Source organism: Eubalaena glacialis, chromosome 17 (assembly GCF_028564815.1).
Source record: "Eubalaena glacialis isolate mEubGla1 chromosome 17, mEubGla1.1.hap2.+ XY, whole genome shotgun sequence".
Classification (NCBI taxonomy): domain Eukaryota; kingdom Metazoa; phylum Chordata; class Mammalia; order Artiodactyla; family Balaenidae; genus Eubalaena; species Eubalaena glacialis.
Genome location: NC_083732.1, coordinates 69793090 through 69811924, shown reverse-complemented (window position 1 = coordinate 69811924; position 18835 = coordinate 69793090). Strand labels below are relative to the sequence as shown.

At 38.5% G+C, this 18835-nt stretch overlaps 1 protein-coding gene across 7 annotated transcripts in view; it reads left to right on the top strand.

Annotated features, from left to right (window-relative positions):
• Nucleotides 1–18835, top strand: part of ENPP2 (ectonucleotide pyrophosphatase/phosphodiesterase 2) — a 104926-nt gene that overhangs the window by 52809 nt on the left and 33282 nt on the right. For 5 of the 7 annotated variants that reach the window (XM_061172128.1, XM_061172130.1, XM_061172127.1 and 2 more), the window contains exons 9-13: nucleotides 5416–5471; nucleotides 10351–10416; nucleotides 11358–11430; nucleotides 15829–15984; nucleotides 18007–18115. In XM_061172128.1, the coding sequence (XP_061028111.1) occupies nucleotides 5416–5471; nucleotides 10351–10416; nucleotides 11358–11430; nucleotides 15829–15984; nucleotides 18007–18115 (460 nt within the window). The remainder of the gene's footprint in view (nucleotides 1–5415; nucleotides 5472–10350; nucleotides 10417–11357; nucleotides 11431–15828; nucleotides 15985–18006; nucleotides 18116–18835) is intronic. The other 2 variants (XM_061172132.1, XM_061172131.1) reach the window with 1 other exon arrangement.

Genomic DNA, 18835 nt, shown 5'->3' with positions numbered 1-18835 from the left:
GAAACTGATTTGTGTTTCTATCTTCTTGAACAAGATGCCACCATAAGAAAACCAAGGAGCACAGTAGATATCATTTAAAAACATGTATTATAGAAACTTGGCACATAGGAAGAATATATGGGCAGGAACTGTAAGAAACTACAGTATGATTATAAGAAATTATAAGTGCTATAAGCAAAGATGAGCCTTAATAAATACTCCTTAAGCATTTATACCATCCTCTCAGAGGCTTGTATATTTCACAGTGAAAAAATAATTGGAGTAGAGAAAATATTTATAAAAATCTTAAACAGGTAATTAAGTCAAACTCAACTTATTTTTTACTGAGTGATTAAACCATGAAAGACGTTTGGCTAAATAATATATGAGTCAGATTAAATGGTGAATAAGAACCACTCTTATTCTAGTTTGCAATCTTATATATGACATGAGGCATTTGTAGTGTCCATTCAATTTGAATCGCACCATTCGACTTCCAAAAATAATTTCTATAATTTAATTTTATTTTTAAAACCCTGATATAGCCACTTTAGTAAAGTTGAGTCTGCTTTTAATTTGTTAATCTTCAGAATGCACTATTAAAAGTTGTCATTCACTGTACGACCCTACATTTCTCCTACATATTATAATGGGATTCCTTTTTATGTTGTTGTTTTGAAACTATTTACTTTTTTCTCATTACAAAAGTATGTTCCATACTCTTAACAGAGTGCCATAAGTGTGTTTGTTTCTTTGAAAAATCTCTCCATTCTAATCCTGCAATTTCTAATACTAAGATACCTCAGTGGGGAAATTGCCTGTTCCGTTGAAAGCTGGACTCAGAGAGGTGGAGAGTGAATGAGACTCCACAGGGCCCACTATGTGTGGCGAGTTGAGAGATGAGTCCAGCACCCTTCCATGGTGCAAGTCCTCTGAAGCCCCAGTTTCTGGAGGAAGGAAGATTCTTTTTAAAAGTTAAAAAAATTTTTTTAATTGAATGAAAGATTCTTTAAACTCTATAGTGCTTTACAATTTTCAAAAGTTTCACACACATGATATCAGATAATCCCATAATAACCCCCCTTTTTCCCCCTACCTTTATATTGCCCCCTCCCCCTTCTCTCTCCTCACTGGTAACCACTAGTTTGTTCTTTATATCTGTGAGTCAGCTTCTTTTTTGTTTGATTTACTGGTTTGTTGCATTCCTATTACTTCTCAAGTTGCTGGGCCTATGGTGGTTTTCGGCCAGTATTGGTGATGCAGTGAGTTGGTCCTGAGACCATCCTTGTGAATTACTGTAGTGTAAGAACACAAGAAAGATGGCAGGTTCAAGAAAGAGACAGCAAAGAGAAGAAGAATGACATTAGAGTAGGAGTGGACTTCCAGGCCAAAGGGATTGGCTTGATGGAAAATGTTAGTCTTTGCTTACCACTTTGTCTAACAGGTGACTTTCTTTTTTTTTTTTCCAGGAAAATTTTACCTTTTCTTTATTCTGTTTCTTTTCCATATACTGTGATAAATCTATATTTTTCTCATTTTACTGTATCATAATGTACTTAGGATAGACTCTACTCTCCTGGTCCCTTTGCTGCCAGGCTCATTTCTCTTTCACATTTCACTTTAAGCATCCTTTTCTAAGTAGATTTCACTAAGCTCCCTCAGCCCTCACTAAGCTCAGAGACCCTCTTTTGGGTTTTCTTGTTATTTCTATCATAATTGTGACCATATCATTTGAAATTATTCACATAATCTGCTTTAGTCTATGAGCCCCATGAGGGTAGAGACTTGATTTATTTATCTCTTTATTCTCAGGACCTAACCCACAGCCTAACACATTTAGGTGTCCATTTATTATGTTTTGGATTGAACTGTTCTACAGCCCCGTCTGAGCTGTGTTTGCCTGTACTTCTTCCTGCATTTCATCACTCACCTTCTTCTGGCCCTAATCACCTGGAAAGAGCCACACTAGTCCACAGTCTATTCTGCTGCATCCCCGAACCCTCACAGCTTTAATTTGTTCCTACTCTTGAATCTCAGTGATTGATTTACTCCTGTTGATACTAGGGCCCCGCCCGTTCCTCTGGTCTCCCAGAATTCTATTTCTTCTACCTCTGTGCTTTAGAATGCAAAGGAATAATTTCCCTGCAAAGAACTGCTAGGAAGACTACAATAGTAGTTCATGGTTTTCAAAAATGTTTTTTGGCTTGTTTTCCTTTTTAAAACATCTCCCCTTCTCCCACAGCTGCATATTCTCCTGAATTTAAGAAAGTGTTGGATTTCGCATTTAAATGCTCCTGGTCCCAGTGGGAGTTTTCTTTTCTTTTTTTTTATTCCTGATAACATATCAAGAAGGTACAATATTATTTCCATTTGTCCCCTTTTCAAAATGTAGCATCTAGGACACAAATGTTGAAAACTCTGCCTCTAGATAAAGGAAAGCAATGGAAGAGATACTGGGATTAAAGGTGGGAAGGCCAGACTCAGTGTCTTCTTAGCTAATTTTTTTTTAGCTGTGTTGTTTGGCCCATCTCTGAGGAAATATAGATTACATTCAAATTCAGAATGGGAAATGGGAAATTATAATTCCTATTTCTCTGAATTAACAAGAAACTAGTTTTATGATTTCTGTTTTACGATTCTCCCTCCCCTGCCCCTCCTCCACTTTATAGACCAAGAGGCTCCTTTTCATTTATCTTCCTTTGGACCAACATTTTACTGCATTTTTTTCTCTGTAATTACAAGATTTAACTTTAGAGTTCTGAAATATAATATATATGTATAACTTGCAAAGGAACTTTTATAGCTGCTCATGATCTGATTTAACTTAAGAAACTTTCTTCATGCTTCAGTCTCATACCATTTGCCAAACCTTTGACCGACCAGCTTCATTACTGCTAGGGTCCTTTCCTTTGAGATTTTAAAATGTTTTTTTAATTCCAAGTATTCTCTCTTATTTGTTCATTCTTTGCACTTTTCTGACCATGCTCCCAATTTTCTTTTAGAAAATGCGGCCAACACGACTTGTACCAAGAAGCAGGGAGAAATCTTTTGCTTCTTTTTTGGAAGAAATAAAGAAAGAAATAAAAAATTTTTACCTTTAGTTTGTCTTCATAGTTCACATTGCTTTTTACAACCGGTTAATTTTTTTTTTTTTTTCTGATTACCAAGATGTTAATTGTCACTACAAAATTTTTGGGAAGTACAGACAAGTACAAAGAACCAATGATTCCGATTTTGCCACTGGGATAATTTTAGCACCCTTACATCTGTCGTCTCTCCTAGTGCTCTTTCCTTATACCATTGCAAAGACTCCTTTGGTGATCTTTCCCCTTGAGGGTTAGTAAGCTAAAAGTTACTTATAGGGCTTCCTGTTGCTCTGATAATGCCAATATCAGCGTGTATTCCACAATATAACTTTTGAAAATGTAGGGTCATCATTTGACAAAACTGTATTAAAAAATTTCCATTAGAAAACCGCAGATTGATTTTACATTTCATATCTGCCAAATATTGCCTAATACAACTTCCTTGGAAATGTCAAGGCACCACATTTTCTAGGAAGTTGTTTGGCTATGCATGCACCAAGGTTGTGCCTCTGAAACTAAAATAAGTATGCAAATAGATCACTTAATATAAGAAACTGATCTCTCTGGGATCTGAGGTGGTTTTGAGGCACGTGCAGGGTGTCCAGGACTCAGTTTGAGTTCACCTTCTTGCCAGAGGAGGCGCTGACACAAGAATGAATGAAACTCCAGGACCCATCTGAGTCCTCCTTGGTGTGAGGATACCCAGAAATGCCAGAGTTTATCTGTAAAGCAGAAGGTTACTTTGGACCAAACCGCGGTAGGATGCTCAGAGCAATCTGAGGACCTGATCTCTCTGTCTCTGGTCCATCCCAATGGGACAAGGACTCCACCTTTCCCATGCTAATGACATCCGCTGGCAACTCAGACGTCCAGGAATCTGGGAGGGTGCTGTATGCTCTCCTGCCCCATCCCTCACTTGCCAGCTGCAGCAGCTGTGATTTTGGAGCTGGGAGTTTCCAGTCCTCCCCAGGGGCCTGGGAATCCTTACAGAATTCTCCCAGGCCAGGCGTTCCAGACCTTTCTGAGGCCATGGCCAAGCTCCTGAATGCCCCACACCTCCAAATTGCCCCTTTCCTCAAAAAACAAAGATTTTAACTGGAGTAAGTAAAACACTATCAAATTCTGGAGACAAAGAAACCAGAAAGGAGGTTGGTTGCAACTCGTAGACCATTTTTGTTTTGGTCTTATAAAAAACCAAGCTACACTTCTTTTTCCTGTTTGCCTCCTAAAGCTAAGGGGTTTCTTCTCACAGACTTCTATTCAATGGGACACTGGCCATTCTAAGTTGTTTTTAGTGTCCTGAAAATAACTGGATTATATTTATTTCCATTAATGCATAATAATTAAGATGAAAATTGATCTAGTGTTTACCAAATGCGAAAACACTGTTTTTAAGGACTTTACATGTATTAACTCATTAAAGCTCAGAATAATCCTATGCGCTAGGTATTATTATCTATATTTTAAAGGAATGTAGAGACCTTAAATAACTAGCTGAAGGATCACACGGCTGGTAAGTGACAGAGGCAAGGCTTAAAATGCAGCTAGCTGGTCGCTGGGCTCAGGTTCTTAACTGCCGTATCTTCTACCTCCCAACAGCATGAGCTGGAAAGAATATACATATATTGGCCACTCCACGGGGCATGGGGGATCTTAGTTCCCCAACCAGGGATCGAACCCATGCCCCTTGCAGTGGAAACGCAGAGTCTTAACCACTGGACCGCCAGGGAAGTCCCTGGAAAGAATATTTTAAAAGCCTTAATGACATGCCTGGTTCACCTAACTTATCCCAGGAATTTACTCCTAAAATTCCACTTACTAAAAGGCTAAGTAAAAGGTGCAAGGAGAAAACCAGAATAAAAAATAACCCCTTTTCCCCATTTCATTCACCTCATTTAAAACAAAACAAGACAAAGCTAGGTTCCGAGATCCTGGCATCTGTGTGCCAAATTGGGGTTTTCCTCTGTAGGCTTTCAACAGTCAAGGAAACATATGGTCACTCGGGGTCCTTTGATGAGCAGAATTCTGCCATGTAAGTGAAATGTTCAAAACAATGATCAGAAAAGACAGGTACAGAAGAGACTCTTGAGATGAAATAAAAGTTTTTTTTAAAAAAGCCACTATAATCATAGCAGAGCTTGAAAGCTTTTGCAGAGAATGTATTGAATAACATTTATGGAAAGAATAATTCTGACTTCCAGATGTGAAAAAAAAAAGGTTGCAAATATTGGGAAATTTATGGTGGGGTATGGTAAAGTATAACATATCTGAGCTAATATATTTTAAAACCTTTTTCTTCTTTGACCCAAACCCAGAATATGTTCTAAGCCTCTTATATTTTCCTCATTAGCTATGGATTACAGCCACCAAGCAAGGGGTGAAAGCTGGGACATTCTTCTGGTCTGTGTAAGTTACCTCTATTTTGTCAATGTAAAATTACAATTATGATTCAATTTAAGAAACATTCATTTAATTTGATTTCACTTCAGTTAAATGTTAACATACTCCAACGTATGAATATTTTCTGATTCAAAATAACCCTCCATTTTTTTTTTTTTTAAGAGATCCTCTCTGTCTTTTTCCATCTCCATTCTCTTTTCATCTTCTCTCTTTTCCCCCATCTTTTCTTAATAGAATGTAAGGAAGATTTTCTCTCCTACATCTAGTCACCCTTTAGATTTTTCTGTCTCTGTTTATAGGTTTTTGGTAACTTGGCACCTAGGGAATGTATATTTCTCAGGCTATTTATTGCTGTGATTTGAATTATCATTTTCTATAAATATATTACAACGTTCTATATTTATTTTGGTTCACAACTTTAAAAATCGAATATGGTCTCAGACAGCTGATGTAGTGGTCTAGAGACTGGAAACTCTAGACAGGAGACAAGAGGAAGTCTTTGTTTCCACCCCATTTTCCCACTGAGCTCCAGGATTTCCCTAATAAGAAAAAAGGAACTACTTCTCTTCCCTGCAGAGGTGATGGGGGGATTAGTAGTTAATGTTCATAAAATAGCCTTAAGATGAAACTTACCTAATAAAAATGTCAACATATTGATTATTTTTGAGGCTCCTTAGTAAGAAAAGGAATCTGTTTCAACTTTCATGGGGATTTTGTTCCCACTGAGATGTTCTTTCCATCTTTTTTTTTTTTAACCACCTAAAGCTGTTTCCATACTTGCCTCTTATGCCATAACAAAAATCTGACTATTCTGTAATAGTAGTGTGCTGAGAGCAATCTACAGGTTCAAATTAATACAGAATGGTACCATCTATATTCTCCAAATTCAGGAATAAAGGTAGCTTTTTCAGATTTGAAGGGCTAAATTGAAATTGGGTTTGGTGATTTGAAGCTAACACAGAGTGTTCCTTAAAAGTCTCCCCCCCTTTTTAAAAAGAGATTTTCTCTGTTGAGAAATAAGTATACGTTAGAAATGACATGTAGATTTACCAATTTAATCTTATGCATTACATTTTTTAACCCTTGATTGCCATTGATACTTATAGAAGTGATTTCTTCTGCTCCACAACATATTTGGCTGGCAGAACGGAGAGGTGCCAACAGCATAATTAATACTTAGTCCCCACCCTTACCCCCCGAAACTGCTGCAGAGCTTCATTGAAAAGGCTTAGTGTTCCGGTTTTGAATGGCAATTTTTTCCACCCATTTCAAACCTTATAAGACGGTAGCTTTTTTGCTCCAAAGATGTCTGTAGTTTGCTTTGCTTCTCAGACTATTCTTTTATCTCTATATCCTGGAAGTGACTTGGATTCATTTTCTTTCTTTCTTTTTTAAAAATCTCTTTAGAACTTAAAAAAAATTGTCATACTTCCAGGTATTTAATGGAATATACATCAAGGAAATCTACACGTCATAGATTCTGAAAATTTTAAAATTTAAAACCAGATTCAACCATAGACTTAGATTTAAAGGTCATCTTTTTAACCTGGTTCCATATTGCAACCTAGAATTAGTCTAGCTTTTCAAAGGATAGCATTTCATTTCAAAATCATCCTCAGCTGAGTCTCCATTACATTCTTTTATGTCAATTCATGTTCAAAGGCAGTAATTCCCTTTATGTATGGGTGTCTAGATTGATTCCAATCCCAGCTCTGTCACGTAATAGATTGCTGACCTTGGACAGGTGATTTAACCTCTCGATAAATCAATGTCCTCATCTTCAGATAGGAATGATAGCGTCTTCATCATAGGGCATCGTGAAGATAGAATGAGTTAACTTATTTAAAGCGCTTGGTAGGGTACTTAGTACATAGAGAACAGCCAATAAATGGTATCTGTTTTCTTATTCACATTACCTCTTTCAACAATGACCAGACAATGGCTATATATGACCTAAGGTAATTTGTTCCCCTTTAGCACTAAATCACTCATCTAGTTTATTGAAACTCATCTAGGTTATTTTCCATTTTTCCTACTTCCTTTTCTTTTTCTAAACATGTCTAATATACTTGGTGTCCTGAGAAATTCTATATCAATCAATGATGGTAAAGGCAACAGCATGAATCCCATTTCCCTTTCCGTTTGGAATACACTCTTCCTTTGTCAGATCTGTTTGTGCCGTGTCTGCTTCAAATTTTAAACATTAATGGCTAAGGGCCATGTCTTTTTTGGTCTCTGAGGTTATTTCATAAAGATAATCTAAAACGACTAGGAAACTGAAGAGACCGCTGTGTCTGACTCCTCATGTTTGAGATCAGAGTGCCAAGGCTTAGAGAGGTAAAAGGTACCCAAGGCCACAGTTACAGTGGATACTCAGACCTCCAACGTACTCATGCTCTTACCACACACGCGTATTCAGCCCCTGCCCAGAAAATGGCAATCACCTGCTTCTCGTCGCAAGCAGAGAATGGTGAATTCCCCGTAATAGCTTTTTTTTTTTTTTGGTAGGAGTATCTTGTATCTTTTTTTATATTCACAGAAATGCCTTGAACGTCATACACTTTTAACAAATATTTCATGAATGAGTGTACCATATCTGTGGGCCTGTGCATCCAGTACATAATGATAAAAGCTAACTTTTTTGGGGGGTGGGGATGCCACGTGGCTTGCGGAATCGCAGTTCCCTTACCAGGGATTGAACCCTGGCCACAGCAGTGAAAGTCCGGAATCCTGACCACTAGGCAACCAGGGAACTCCCATAAAGCTAACATTTTTCAATGTGCCAGGCACTATTCTAAGTATTAACTCTTTTAATCCATACAACAACCTTATAAGATAGGGACTATTATTCTCCTCATTTTATAGAGGCACTAAAAGGTTAAGTCACTTGTCAAAGTCTCATCCAACACAAACCCAGGCATTCTGGCCTCAGAGCTGACGCTTTCTTCCCCTGCTCCCTACTTGTCAAGTACCCCATCCAAAGAAGGCATTAAAGGGTGAATATTTGGAGCTTGAAACAAATTCTATTAATTTGTATTTTTCCATTAGCATCAAGTGAGTCCATCAGAATCCATTTTTGTGACTTAACACCAATTACATAAAATAAAGCAGCTTGTAGGTAGGTAGTGAAGTAAGGTAAAATGAAAAGGCTGCAACATTCACTTTTTTTTAAGTTAGGAAAGAATTCAAAATATGTAATTATTTTGTTCAGATACAGGGGATTTCTAAGGCTGAAGAATTAAATACCTTCAGCGATTAACCTGGCTTTGCTATGCCTACTTCAAATTCAATTATAGGATATAATAAACAGGATCGCATTTATTCAATAGCATTGGAATTTGTTTAAATGAGAACTTGTTTTATGGTAAACATGACTTTTTTTGGGCTGGTAGGATAGTTCTAGACAGAGAAGGGGCCAGAGAGAAGAATGACAAATCCCCTACCTATTGGAAATAGGGGGAGGCTGCTTGATTAGGGTCCCTGCCAACTCTAGCAATCTACCATGGCTCTGAAGCTTTGTCTTTCCTCCTAGCTCTCTCATGCTCATGTCTACCAAAAGTAAAAATTGAAATGGCTCACCCAACATCCCACAATACATTTTTAATAGTTTATTTTTTAGAGCAGTTTTAGGTTCACAGCAAAATTGAGCAGTGGGTACAGAGAGTTCCCATCTACCTCCTGCACCCACACACGCACAACCTCTCCCAGTATCAACACCCCTCACCAGAGTGGTACCTTTGTTACAAATGATGACCCTCCATTGACACATCATTATCACCCAGAGACCATAGTTTATATTAGGGTTCACTCTTGGCCACAGTAATTTTTACTATCTACAATTAAACTTAGGCTTCAGTTTAAATTCATCATAAACATGCTCTAATGCCTGGTCTTGGATGGGGAAGCAGAAAAGTATGTTGTGTTCCTTGTTAGGAAAAAATAAGCAAATTTCCCCACAAATAAAGACATCACTCAGCTTGTGAGCATCCTAATGTAACTCAGCCCATGATACAATGCTATCATGTTAGCCGAGAGCTCTTGAAATGAGTGCCAGATTGAGGGTAATTATATTTCAACAGAGGAATGAGACTTAAACACAAAAGTCATTGTGGATGAAGATTATACCCTTTTTGTCAGTCTCATAATTATATGTGCCTATTCTTGATAGATTTTTATAGAGCTAGAAGAGAATTTCAAGAATACCTTTCCTAAACCCTGATTTTATACACGAGGAACTTAAAGTTTCAGATTAAATAATGTTTCTTAAGTCATATAGCTATTTAGAGATAGAATGATAACTAATCATGATCATTAATGAAAATAGGGATTATTTTTAGCACTCACTATGTGCTAGGCACTGTACATGCCTTTTGCCTTTCTTGTCTCATTTGCTCCTTACAACCAAGCTGTTCAGTGTGCTTTGCCATCATCTTTATTTTACTGATGAGCAAACTGAAGCTGAGAGAGGTCAAGAGGCACAGAGGTCAAGAGAGGGCACACCAGCAAGAGGCAGATTGGGGATATAAGTCCTGGCCCCTCGGTGGCTACAACTAATGGCTTTACCCACTAAATAGCAATGATTCTGAGTCTGGGGTCCTTTCTGCCTGTAGCTGAGCCTCTGATAAGCATGGAAGATTCTTCATTTGACTGTGAATCGGAGTTTCCAGTGTTGTCTTCTGTAGCAGAGGCTGAGCAGCATGACATGTTGCAAATAGAAATGGACGTTTAAACACTAATTGGAAAGGGGATCTTTTACTACGACAAAGTGAAAACAGATGGTGGTAAATAGAGAGCCCTTGGCCTGGGTGCAGGAGCAAGAGCTCATCAGGCTGGAGATGGTAGAAATGCAACCTAACCTCACGCTTTGCCGGTTGCTACCCTACAGGATGATCCCTCATGAGCGGAGGATATTAACCATCCTGCAGTGGCTCACCCTGCCGGACAACGAAAGGTATTTGCTTCCCCCCATCCCACCTGGCTCTCCCTCTTCTTTCTTTAGTACATTTCCATTTTAGGTTGGAATTGGGTGAATAACCAGATGGACTGTGCAATAGAAGCACAGCCATGGTTTGGTATTATTACAAGTTTTGTGGTTCTGAGCCTGAAACGTGGCTTCCCTAAGAAGGACTTAGGTTACAATGGACATAGGTTATTGAGGACCATTTAATTACAAGAATTACTCCAGCTATTAATCCTGGTCACCACAGCAGAGCTCGAGGGAGTTCCCGGCTTTGATAAATAAACCAGCAGCATCCCAAGGATTGGGGAAGCATGAAGACTGACTTTTAAAATAGATTTTATTTTATTGGAGTACAGTTGATTTACGATGTTGTGTTAGTTTCTACTGTACAGCAAAGTGATTCAGTTATGCATATATATACATTCTTTTTCATATTCTTTTCCATCATGGTTTATCACAGGATGTGGAATATAGTTCCCTGTGCTATGCAGTAGGACCTTATTGTTTATCCATTCAATATATAATAGTTTGCACCTGCTAATCCCAAGCTCTCAGTCCAGAAGACTGACTTGTCACTTGAATGGAGTTGTTCTTTCAGGCTGCAGATTGCATGGCCCCTGTGAATGATCACTGGGCTCTATTATCTTGAGGATCCAAGACCAGAGTTTGCGTTCAGATTTTCCTCATGACTTTTTATTCCTGAAGGTAGTAATCAGGCAGTCACCCCAGCGGGGATGGTGTAGAGGGTGGTGGGTGGCTTTTTTCCTGTAGAAAAAAAACAAGAAAGAGACTTTTTTCATGCTAAGACTAACAGTGGTTGGGCGATTAATTAACTTGATTTGAGAGGATTTTTTGGTAATGTGTAGGGATATTTGATATTCTTTGTCATGTGTGGTTTGGGGGAGATTCTGAACCTTCCAATTTTCCCGTAGGCCTTCAGTCTATGCCTTCTATTCCGAACAACCTGATTTCTCTGGACACAAATATGGCCCTTTTGGCCCTGAGGTTAGTAGCTTATCTTCTGCCTGAGGAGAACCTGTGTCCCTGGGCCACCTAATCTACTGACCTTATTTCAGGATTTGTACCAAGTCTCTTAGGGTGTTTGTATGTGCAAAGTGGATACAGAGTCAAAGAACTACAAGAGTAAAAACATTGAAAAGAATCTTAAACATACCTGGTTTTCTTACAGGAGCTTCATTTCAGATTGATTTGCTATTCAAACATATCCTAAACTTGGTGTTCATAGGAAGGGATGTATTCCAGCCCTGCAGGCATCAGTCAAAAGATGAAGGATCGGGAAGGGTTGGCATTTGCCATCACTGGGATAGGAGTAGAAAAGAATCTGGAGATGAAACCTGCAATATAAAGCATTGCAACTGAATTTCAGCTCCCTTAAAATGGTTATGCTGTTCAGAGAGGGTAGGTCAGCTCACTAGCCTTAGCAGGTACAAGCAACCTGGAAAATTTGATAGCATTGGACATTTTTTATTTGATAAATCTTGACATAGGTATATACCTGTGAGACCATCACCACGATCAAGAGTATGAATATATCCATCACCCCCCTAAGTGAAACAAAGTCTTAACTGGGAGAAATACACTGTTGAATGAATCTGTTTAGCAGAGCAACGTGACACCCTTGTATCACTCAGGGATCTTAGTAGAAGACAATCTGTCTATAAGGTAGTAGTATCCAGTATAACTTCAAATTCAGGAGGTGGGAAAGGGATGGGGATATTTTATTATGTTCCTCTTTTATCGAGAGATGGAAATTTTCCCAGTGCTTCAGCATAGATCATTTTAAAATATGCTGGGATTTGCAAATCTAAATCTTTTAATATTTTAAATGTTTTCCACTCTCTTTCTCACTAGGGTGGTGAGGTCTACATCAACATAATAAAACTTGATTTTGGATGAGAAATTGTTTCATAAACTCTTTGATGATGGGAACTACCTCTTATTCTCTGATAGCCGATGGCAACACTGTTGGCTATAATTAAGTTTGTTATGTTCAGCATAAGGATGACTAAGGAAATACAGATAAGAGTGTCTTGGTTTAAGTATTTCTGATCAAAATGCAGCATGTTTAAACAAAGACAGTAAATACTAAGGAGCCATAAATACTTCTGAATGCTTTAACATCAATTCAGTGGTGATTTCCTTAAGCACTGGAAACTAGAGGCTGTGCGAACCCATTCCTAGTTTGCCTTAAATCATTGAAGTCATATAAGTCTGATGCTCTTTTTCCTATTCCTTTGATGTTTAACCACTGGTGCATGATTATGAAACACAAATGATAAAATGAGATAAACATCTGCATACATGAAACACAAATCTTATTCTTGCCAGAGCAAGCATGACTGTTTTATCTTTAGGATGATTTTCTTTGAGATTAATCTAAAGTGAACAATAGAAACCTCATTTTATTAAGATGTTAAAAAAAAAAACCCCAAATCCTAAGCAGTTCCATGTACCCTATTTAAAGGTTCAATTTTGCTTGGATAATAGTATCCCCTAAAAGACCCTGTGGCATAGGCAAACAGCGATTGGTATAGCCGTTCTTTAAAAAACCAGAGGCTGGTACTTTAAGAGGTTAGGAGCTACTCCAATTGCTCAGCTGGTAAGTGAACTTGGAGACAGAACTTCTGACTCTCAGACTAGGGAATAATTTAACTCTTCTTTAGTCCAGGAGATAAGCAAAGTGGTCCATTAATAACTATGTTCAAACCACACAGAACGTTTTCTTTATGTCAAAAGTTGGCTTTTTACAACAGAGAGGAGGTATAATTCTTATAATTTTCATTTCTTTAAAAGTTATATGGCTTAGCAATGAATGTTCTTTATTCATTAACATCTCTGGATTTCTAATATGTGTAGTTCAGTTATAATTACTTACTTGAAAGTGTGTTTTCGATTGAGAAATAAACTAAAAGGTTTTTTTTTAAGTCCTGAGCAGTGATAAATGAAGCATAATATAGGATGCTTTAATTTGCTGTAATGATGGTTCTATGTTCAGGATTCTCATAAATATACAAACATTTTTTCCTGAGTATTTTTGAATTAAGAGTTGGAAGTATTCATGCTATGTTCTTTTTAGTATTAATGCTTCTTATAACTGGGATATTCTCGTATATCTACGGGGTAAAACACTTACGATGTATCTTCAGTTATGATAACCTGAGAACTTGGTCACTTTCTCCCAAAAAAGCAAGGGATGTTTTCAGATTTCAACTATTTCTCATTTGGTTCTAGGAATCTTATTTTTTACTGAAAGAAAAACAAAACAGTTTAAAACATGAAACCAAAGCCAGCAAAACCTCTTTTTAGTGGTAGACGAATTGGTTTATCTACCTATATATCCCTCATCTACACTTATTGTGCACGTAGCTGAAATATTATTTTTAAAATCAGTAACATGTTCTCTTTTACACCTTGCATTTGAAGTTTAATCGAAAGGATTCAATCTGGCAAAATGTTGTGTGCTCCAACACACTTGAAGTTTGTGCTTTATTCGCTTAATACCTGAGTATACTTTTTGCAGGACGATTCGCAAACATTGGGCTAATAGCTTCAAGAAATGGCGTATTGCTCCTGGTTTCATAGTGTGATGGTGAATGTTCAGAAAATATGCTTGCTTTTGGTTACTGGCGCAACCTTTTTCTCTTTGAGCTTCTATGCTTTCCCTGTGACTCTCCGTTCGGCTGCTCTTCAGGCCTAGAGGCAGAGCTTTGGCTGGCTAGTTACTACCTTCAGATGGCAAAGTATCCTTCTGAAAAGCAGGGAAATTTGCCCCTCTCCTTCCCATCCTTTTAATAACCTCAGGCTAAATCTTCTAAAGTCAGACTAAAGTATGGCTGGTCAGTGAAAACTTAGCTATTGTCAACCTCTAACATTCAAAGAAGGAGACCCGTGCGATATAATCCCTGGATGAAAACTCATTTTGACTAAAATGCTGTTTCTCCTGCTACTCCTCTAACCTGCTGCAATCAGAAGGGCTCGCCTTTGGAGCCTTCGGAATGTTGAGGTCTCTTGCAAATGGCCGAGTGTCTGATGGGCAGACTTGAGCGCTAGCTGAATGAATTTGGTGACCATGAAATGGTAAACCCTCTTTTTCCTTTTGCTTCTCATCTCATGGGGAATTGGCTAAAACTAGAGGCATTAAAAAAAAAAACCAAACCAAACCAGAGTCCGTGGGGCTGTGTCTTTCCATCGCTCTGCCGGAGAGAGAGGATGAGACAGCTGTGGCGATGCCTTTGCAGTGGCTTGCTCTGGAAACAGTGAAATCGCATGGCAGATGGCCTCCTTTTTGGATACACTAACATCGTTCCTCCTCCTGGCCTTTCTTGCATTTGAATGAGTCTCGGAACAGTCCCACCGAGAGAAATCAGCTAGGTAGACAGCAGGGCTTGCTGCTTTAATTCACCTTTGCACCATCAGCAAATCAGGGGCCTGTTTTTCTCCAGCATTTGGAAGTCCCAAAAGGTTATCTCCCTTATCTACAGTTTACGTGTCAGCCTTTACTGCTCGCTAGATTTTCAAAACAAATGCATAGTACAGCCACTACCCCCCAACCACCACTAAAAGGGGAATGTCTAACAGAAAGAGTATAAGTAGACTCTTTCTTGATATATATATGTATACCAAGATGAAGAGATCTCGATGACTTTTTACATTTCACCTAATTTTACAAGAGGATTTTTAAAAAGACAGTTCTATTTATGGTTACCTCTTGGCTCAGAGTTCTTCTCTACCAGAAACCTAAATTATCAGTGGGAAGTTCTCTCTGCTGATGTGTGGAAGTACATTCATGACCAAGGAGGACTGCTTGGTATTTATGTTTCATTCCATCCTTGGTTTAAAAATTTTTTTCCTGATCCTTTCCAATGAAGGTGACAGTTGCTTGGATATAGTTGGTAGTCTGAACAGATACCTGTTAGAATCTGAATTGGAAACACCTCCATGAATCCTTTTGCACCTTGAAACGACCAAGTGACTAGTATTCTATTTAGTTTTCAGCTAGTACTTTATAAATGGAGAGCTTTTCATAGCCAAGGACCAGTCTCTCCGTAACGCAGGAGTTATGGAATGCAGAATTCTGTGTCACCTTCAGGTCTATCCACAGTAGGCTCCTCAGCCAAAAGAGACCCACATGACCAGATTCTCTTAAATTATATTCTTGTTCTCAGTGAAGAAGCTGTAAGAGCAGCATCAAGGTCGATCTAGGAGGCTTCTCTCTGTAGAGTTCCCCGAATCATCCCTCATACCAACTTTTTCTCACTTAAGGAGTCTTAGTTTTTTTTAACTAAGACTCTGCTGACCCCAGATGGCAAAGTGTGAGCTTTATGATCTGACCCAGAGGGACAGACAACTTCTGAGTCCAGACATCTCTATCCGCCAGTACAGGAGAGTAGTTATGGCTCACCTTTTACTCCGGCTAAGAGACCTAAGAGGAAGGTTACCCCTAAGAGGAGACAGGAAAGACCAGTTACTCCTCCAAAGAAAAGAAGAAGAAAATTACATAGGATGGACCATTATGCTGCGGAAACTCGTCAGGACAAAGTAAGTTTATCTATTGTTCCAAAGCTTTGTGGCGGGCAGGTCTGAGTTGAAGGTTTCCTTCAGTGCCTTGGCTTGAAAATCAGCTGAATATGTTTCAGAAAAAGTCTGGTGTGTCTTCCTTGGCTTTGAGTCCAGAAGAATCTGCTCCTTCAGAGGTTAACACTGATGTGAAGACTTCTTGATCTTTCAGCTAGAAAAACAAAACAAAACAAAAACACCTTCTACTTTCTTTAGAGTTAGTTGCCCCAAACTAGTATGAATATTTAGGCTTGAATGAGTGTTAAGAAAGCTATTGGTTTTGCTTGCACTTTTTCACAGAATTTGTCACAGTTTCTTGTAGGCTTGGTTCTTGAGAACAACCCAGAAAGGTAGTCGGGGGAAATCCTGAGAGACGGTATAGATTAGAGCTCAATACTATATTGGATTAGATCAGTGGTCTGTACCTTCCAAGTTCAGAAGAGGTCTTAGATGGTAGACAAGGGAAGAGCTGAGACAGAAGGAGAGAGAAAACAATGGGTAGATAGAGTTGGGTGTGTTTTCTTATAGAGATATGAGCAATGTGTACTCTTTTCATTACATTCAGAATAGCCTATAGGTTGTTACTTTTCTTGAAACCTCCAGAGACCTCCGAGGCACTATCTTATTTATGATTGTTTGAACTAATCACTAAGAAATAGGTTCTGGATTTTAACCTGAGTCATCTTTCTGACTAAAGAAAATGAATTTGTTGCCAAGGGTTGACATAGGTTGTGCGTTTGGTATTTCTTTGTCTAGGTGAAGGTCTTAGAGGAGAGCACGGTTTACTCAGAAGCAAATACCACAAAGTCTACCCTCTGTTAGTCTCTTCAGATTATGCTGCACACGTCATTATGAAACTTTCACTTGTGACTTACTCCTTGGGACAGAATTTGAAATACTGACTCCTGTCATGAAGAAAAACAAATGTACACCTGATTTTACTGATAACATGATATGAGGAAAGGTCAAGAGTCATCTGAGAAGATGCTAATGGAAGATAAGATTATGTGTCTGAGGAAAAAAAGATATGCCGATCCCTTCCGTTCTTATCTGTCATTTTGAGTGGATATGTGTGATTGTAGCTAAGCTGTCAAATTCAGCTAAAGTTCTGTCAAGTGTTTGTCTGATGGGATGTTTCTTGAAAATCTTTCCATTGCACAGAGATGAGAGGGAGAGGGAAATCTCTAGTAGGTGGTGGCATTCATGCTATCAGAAACTTCCATTTGAAACAAGAACATGAGAGATGGATTATGATTCTTATGCTTTGGAAATGTTCTTCAGAGAACTGAGTTTTCATTTTTCGTTAGGCTGACTAAGAAACCTTCTAGAACAAGCTCAATGATTCACTTCTGTTTAAGTTGGAACTCTTGTAGATTTTTATTTTACTCAAAATCAGCTTGAAAGGGACTACACTGAGAAGTAGTAGCTTGCTTCTGAGAAGTGGTCCTTCTATTAAGAATCTATTGTTGTCAGAAATTGACAGTTAAGTTTTCTGGAACACTAGATGGATCTCTTTGTATTAATGATGCTCTAATTCGGCATCCAGTGGAAGGTTACCATTTAACCTCAGAACTGCTTTTGATTCACTTAGCCTCCATCTTCTTGCCATGGTTCAAAGCCTGGGTGATTTCACATAGGGAACAAGAGGCTTAAACTGCCCATCTGACTTTCTGCTCACTCTCAAAATTCTTGGACTTAAAGAACATTGTTACATTTTAGAAAGGCCATTTTACCTCTAAAAAAAGAAGTGCCCTTAATTTTTCCATTTTTATATCAAAGAATCTTGAAAGGGATTGAATGAGGAGAGGTTTTACCTTCCTAAAAGAATACAAATAAAAATGCTTAGACCATGTTTCCATTTAGAAAGGCAGGAAAATCTCCCTAGACAAAGCTCTGCCTCTGGGCCTGAAGTTTTCTTTCCAGAATGTTCTAGGGGTAGAAGATCTATGAGATACTGAAAGGAAAAAAAAAAACCTTCAGGGACTAATTTGCTCCTTTTTCCAGATGACAAATCCTCTGAGGGATATTGACAAAACAGTGGGGCAATTAATGGATGGACTGAAACAACTAAAGCTGCATCGCTGTGTAAATGTCATCTTTGTTGGAGACCATGGTAAAGCTTTGTTTCTTTATCCAGATAGATAACGTTTCTGATGTGCTGGGGAAACCCTTGCTCTCAGAATCCCAGGTTGTATTCTTCTTCCTCCTTCCCCCTTTCTTCAGGATGGGGAAAGAAATCGAGCCGTGACTCAAAATTATGAGACGACCTGAGATGACCCTGCATACATTTTGATCAAAACCAGGGAATTCCTGTATCTTCCTATTCTTTGCAGGAAAAGCCTTCCTACAAAAAACTGTCCCATATTAAAAAGTTGCAGGGAATTCCCTGGCAGTCCAGTGGTTAGGATTTGGCGCTTTCACGGCTGGGGCCTGGGCTCAATCCCTAGCCGGGGAACTGAGATCCCTCACGCTGTGCAGCATGACAAAAAAAAAAAAAAAAAAAAGATTGCAGACAATTCCCTTGTGATATTAAGAGCTTCCTCTGTGAATGTGACATATCCCTGCTAGCCACATCCCCAAAAGGAGCCCACAGAGTTCATGTGGCTAAAAAATAAATCTAAATATGATTTAAAAAAGGTGGAGACATAGGCTTCTTGTCAAAGAAGTGGCATATGAGAAAAGTGATTTCCATGCATTCATTGAGCGAATTCAAGACCCAAATCAGAGGACCTTGTTTCAGTAGAGAAGACTGTTAAAGAGAGGAAGAAGCAGTTTAGGAAGCAGTTTTCTAAATCACTGTATAAAACTTTATGGATCAAGAGCATCATAAACA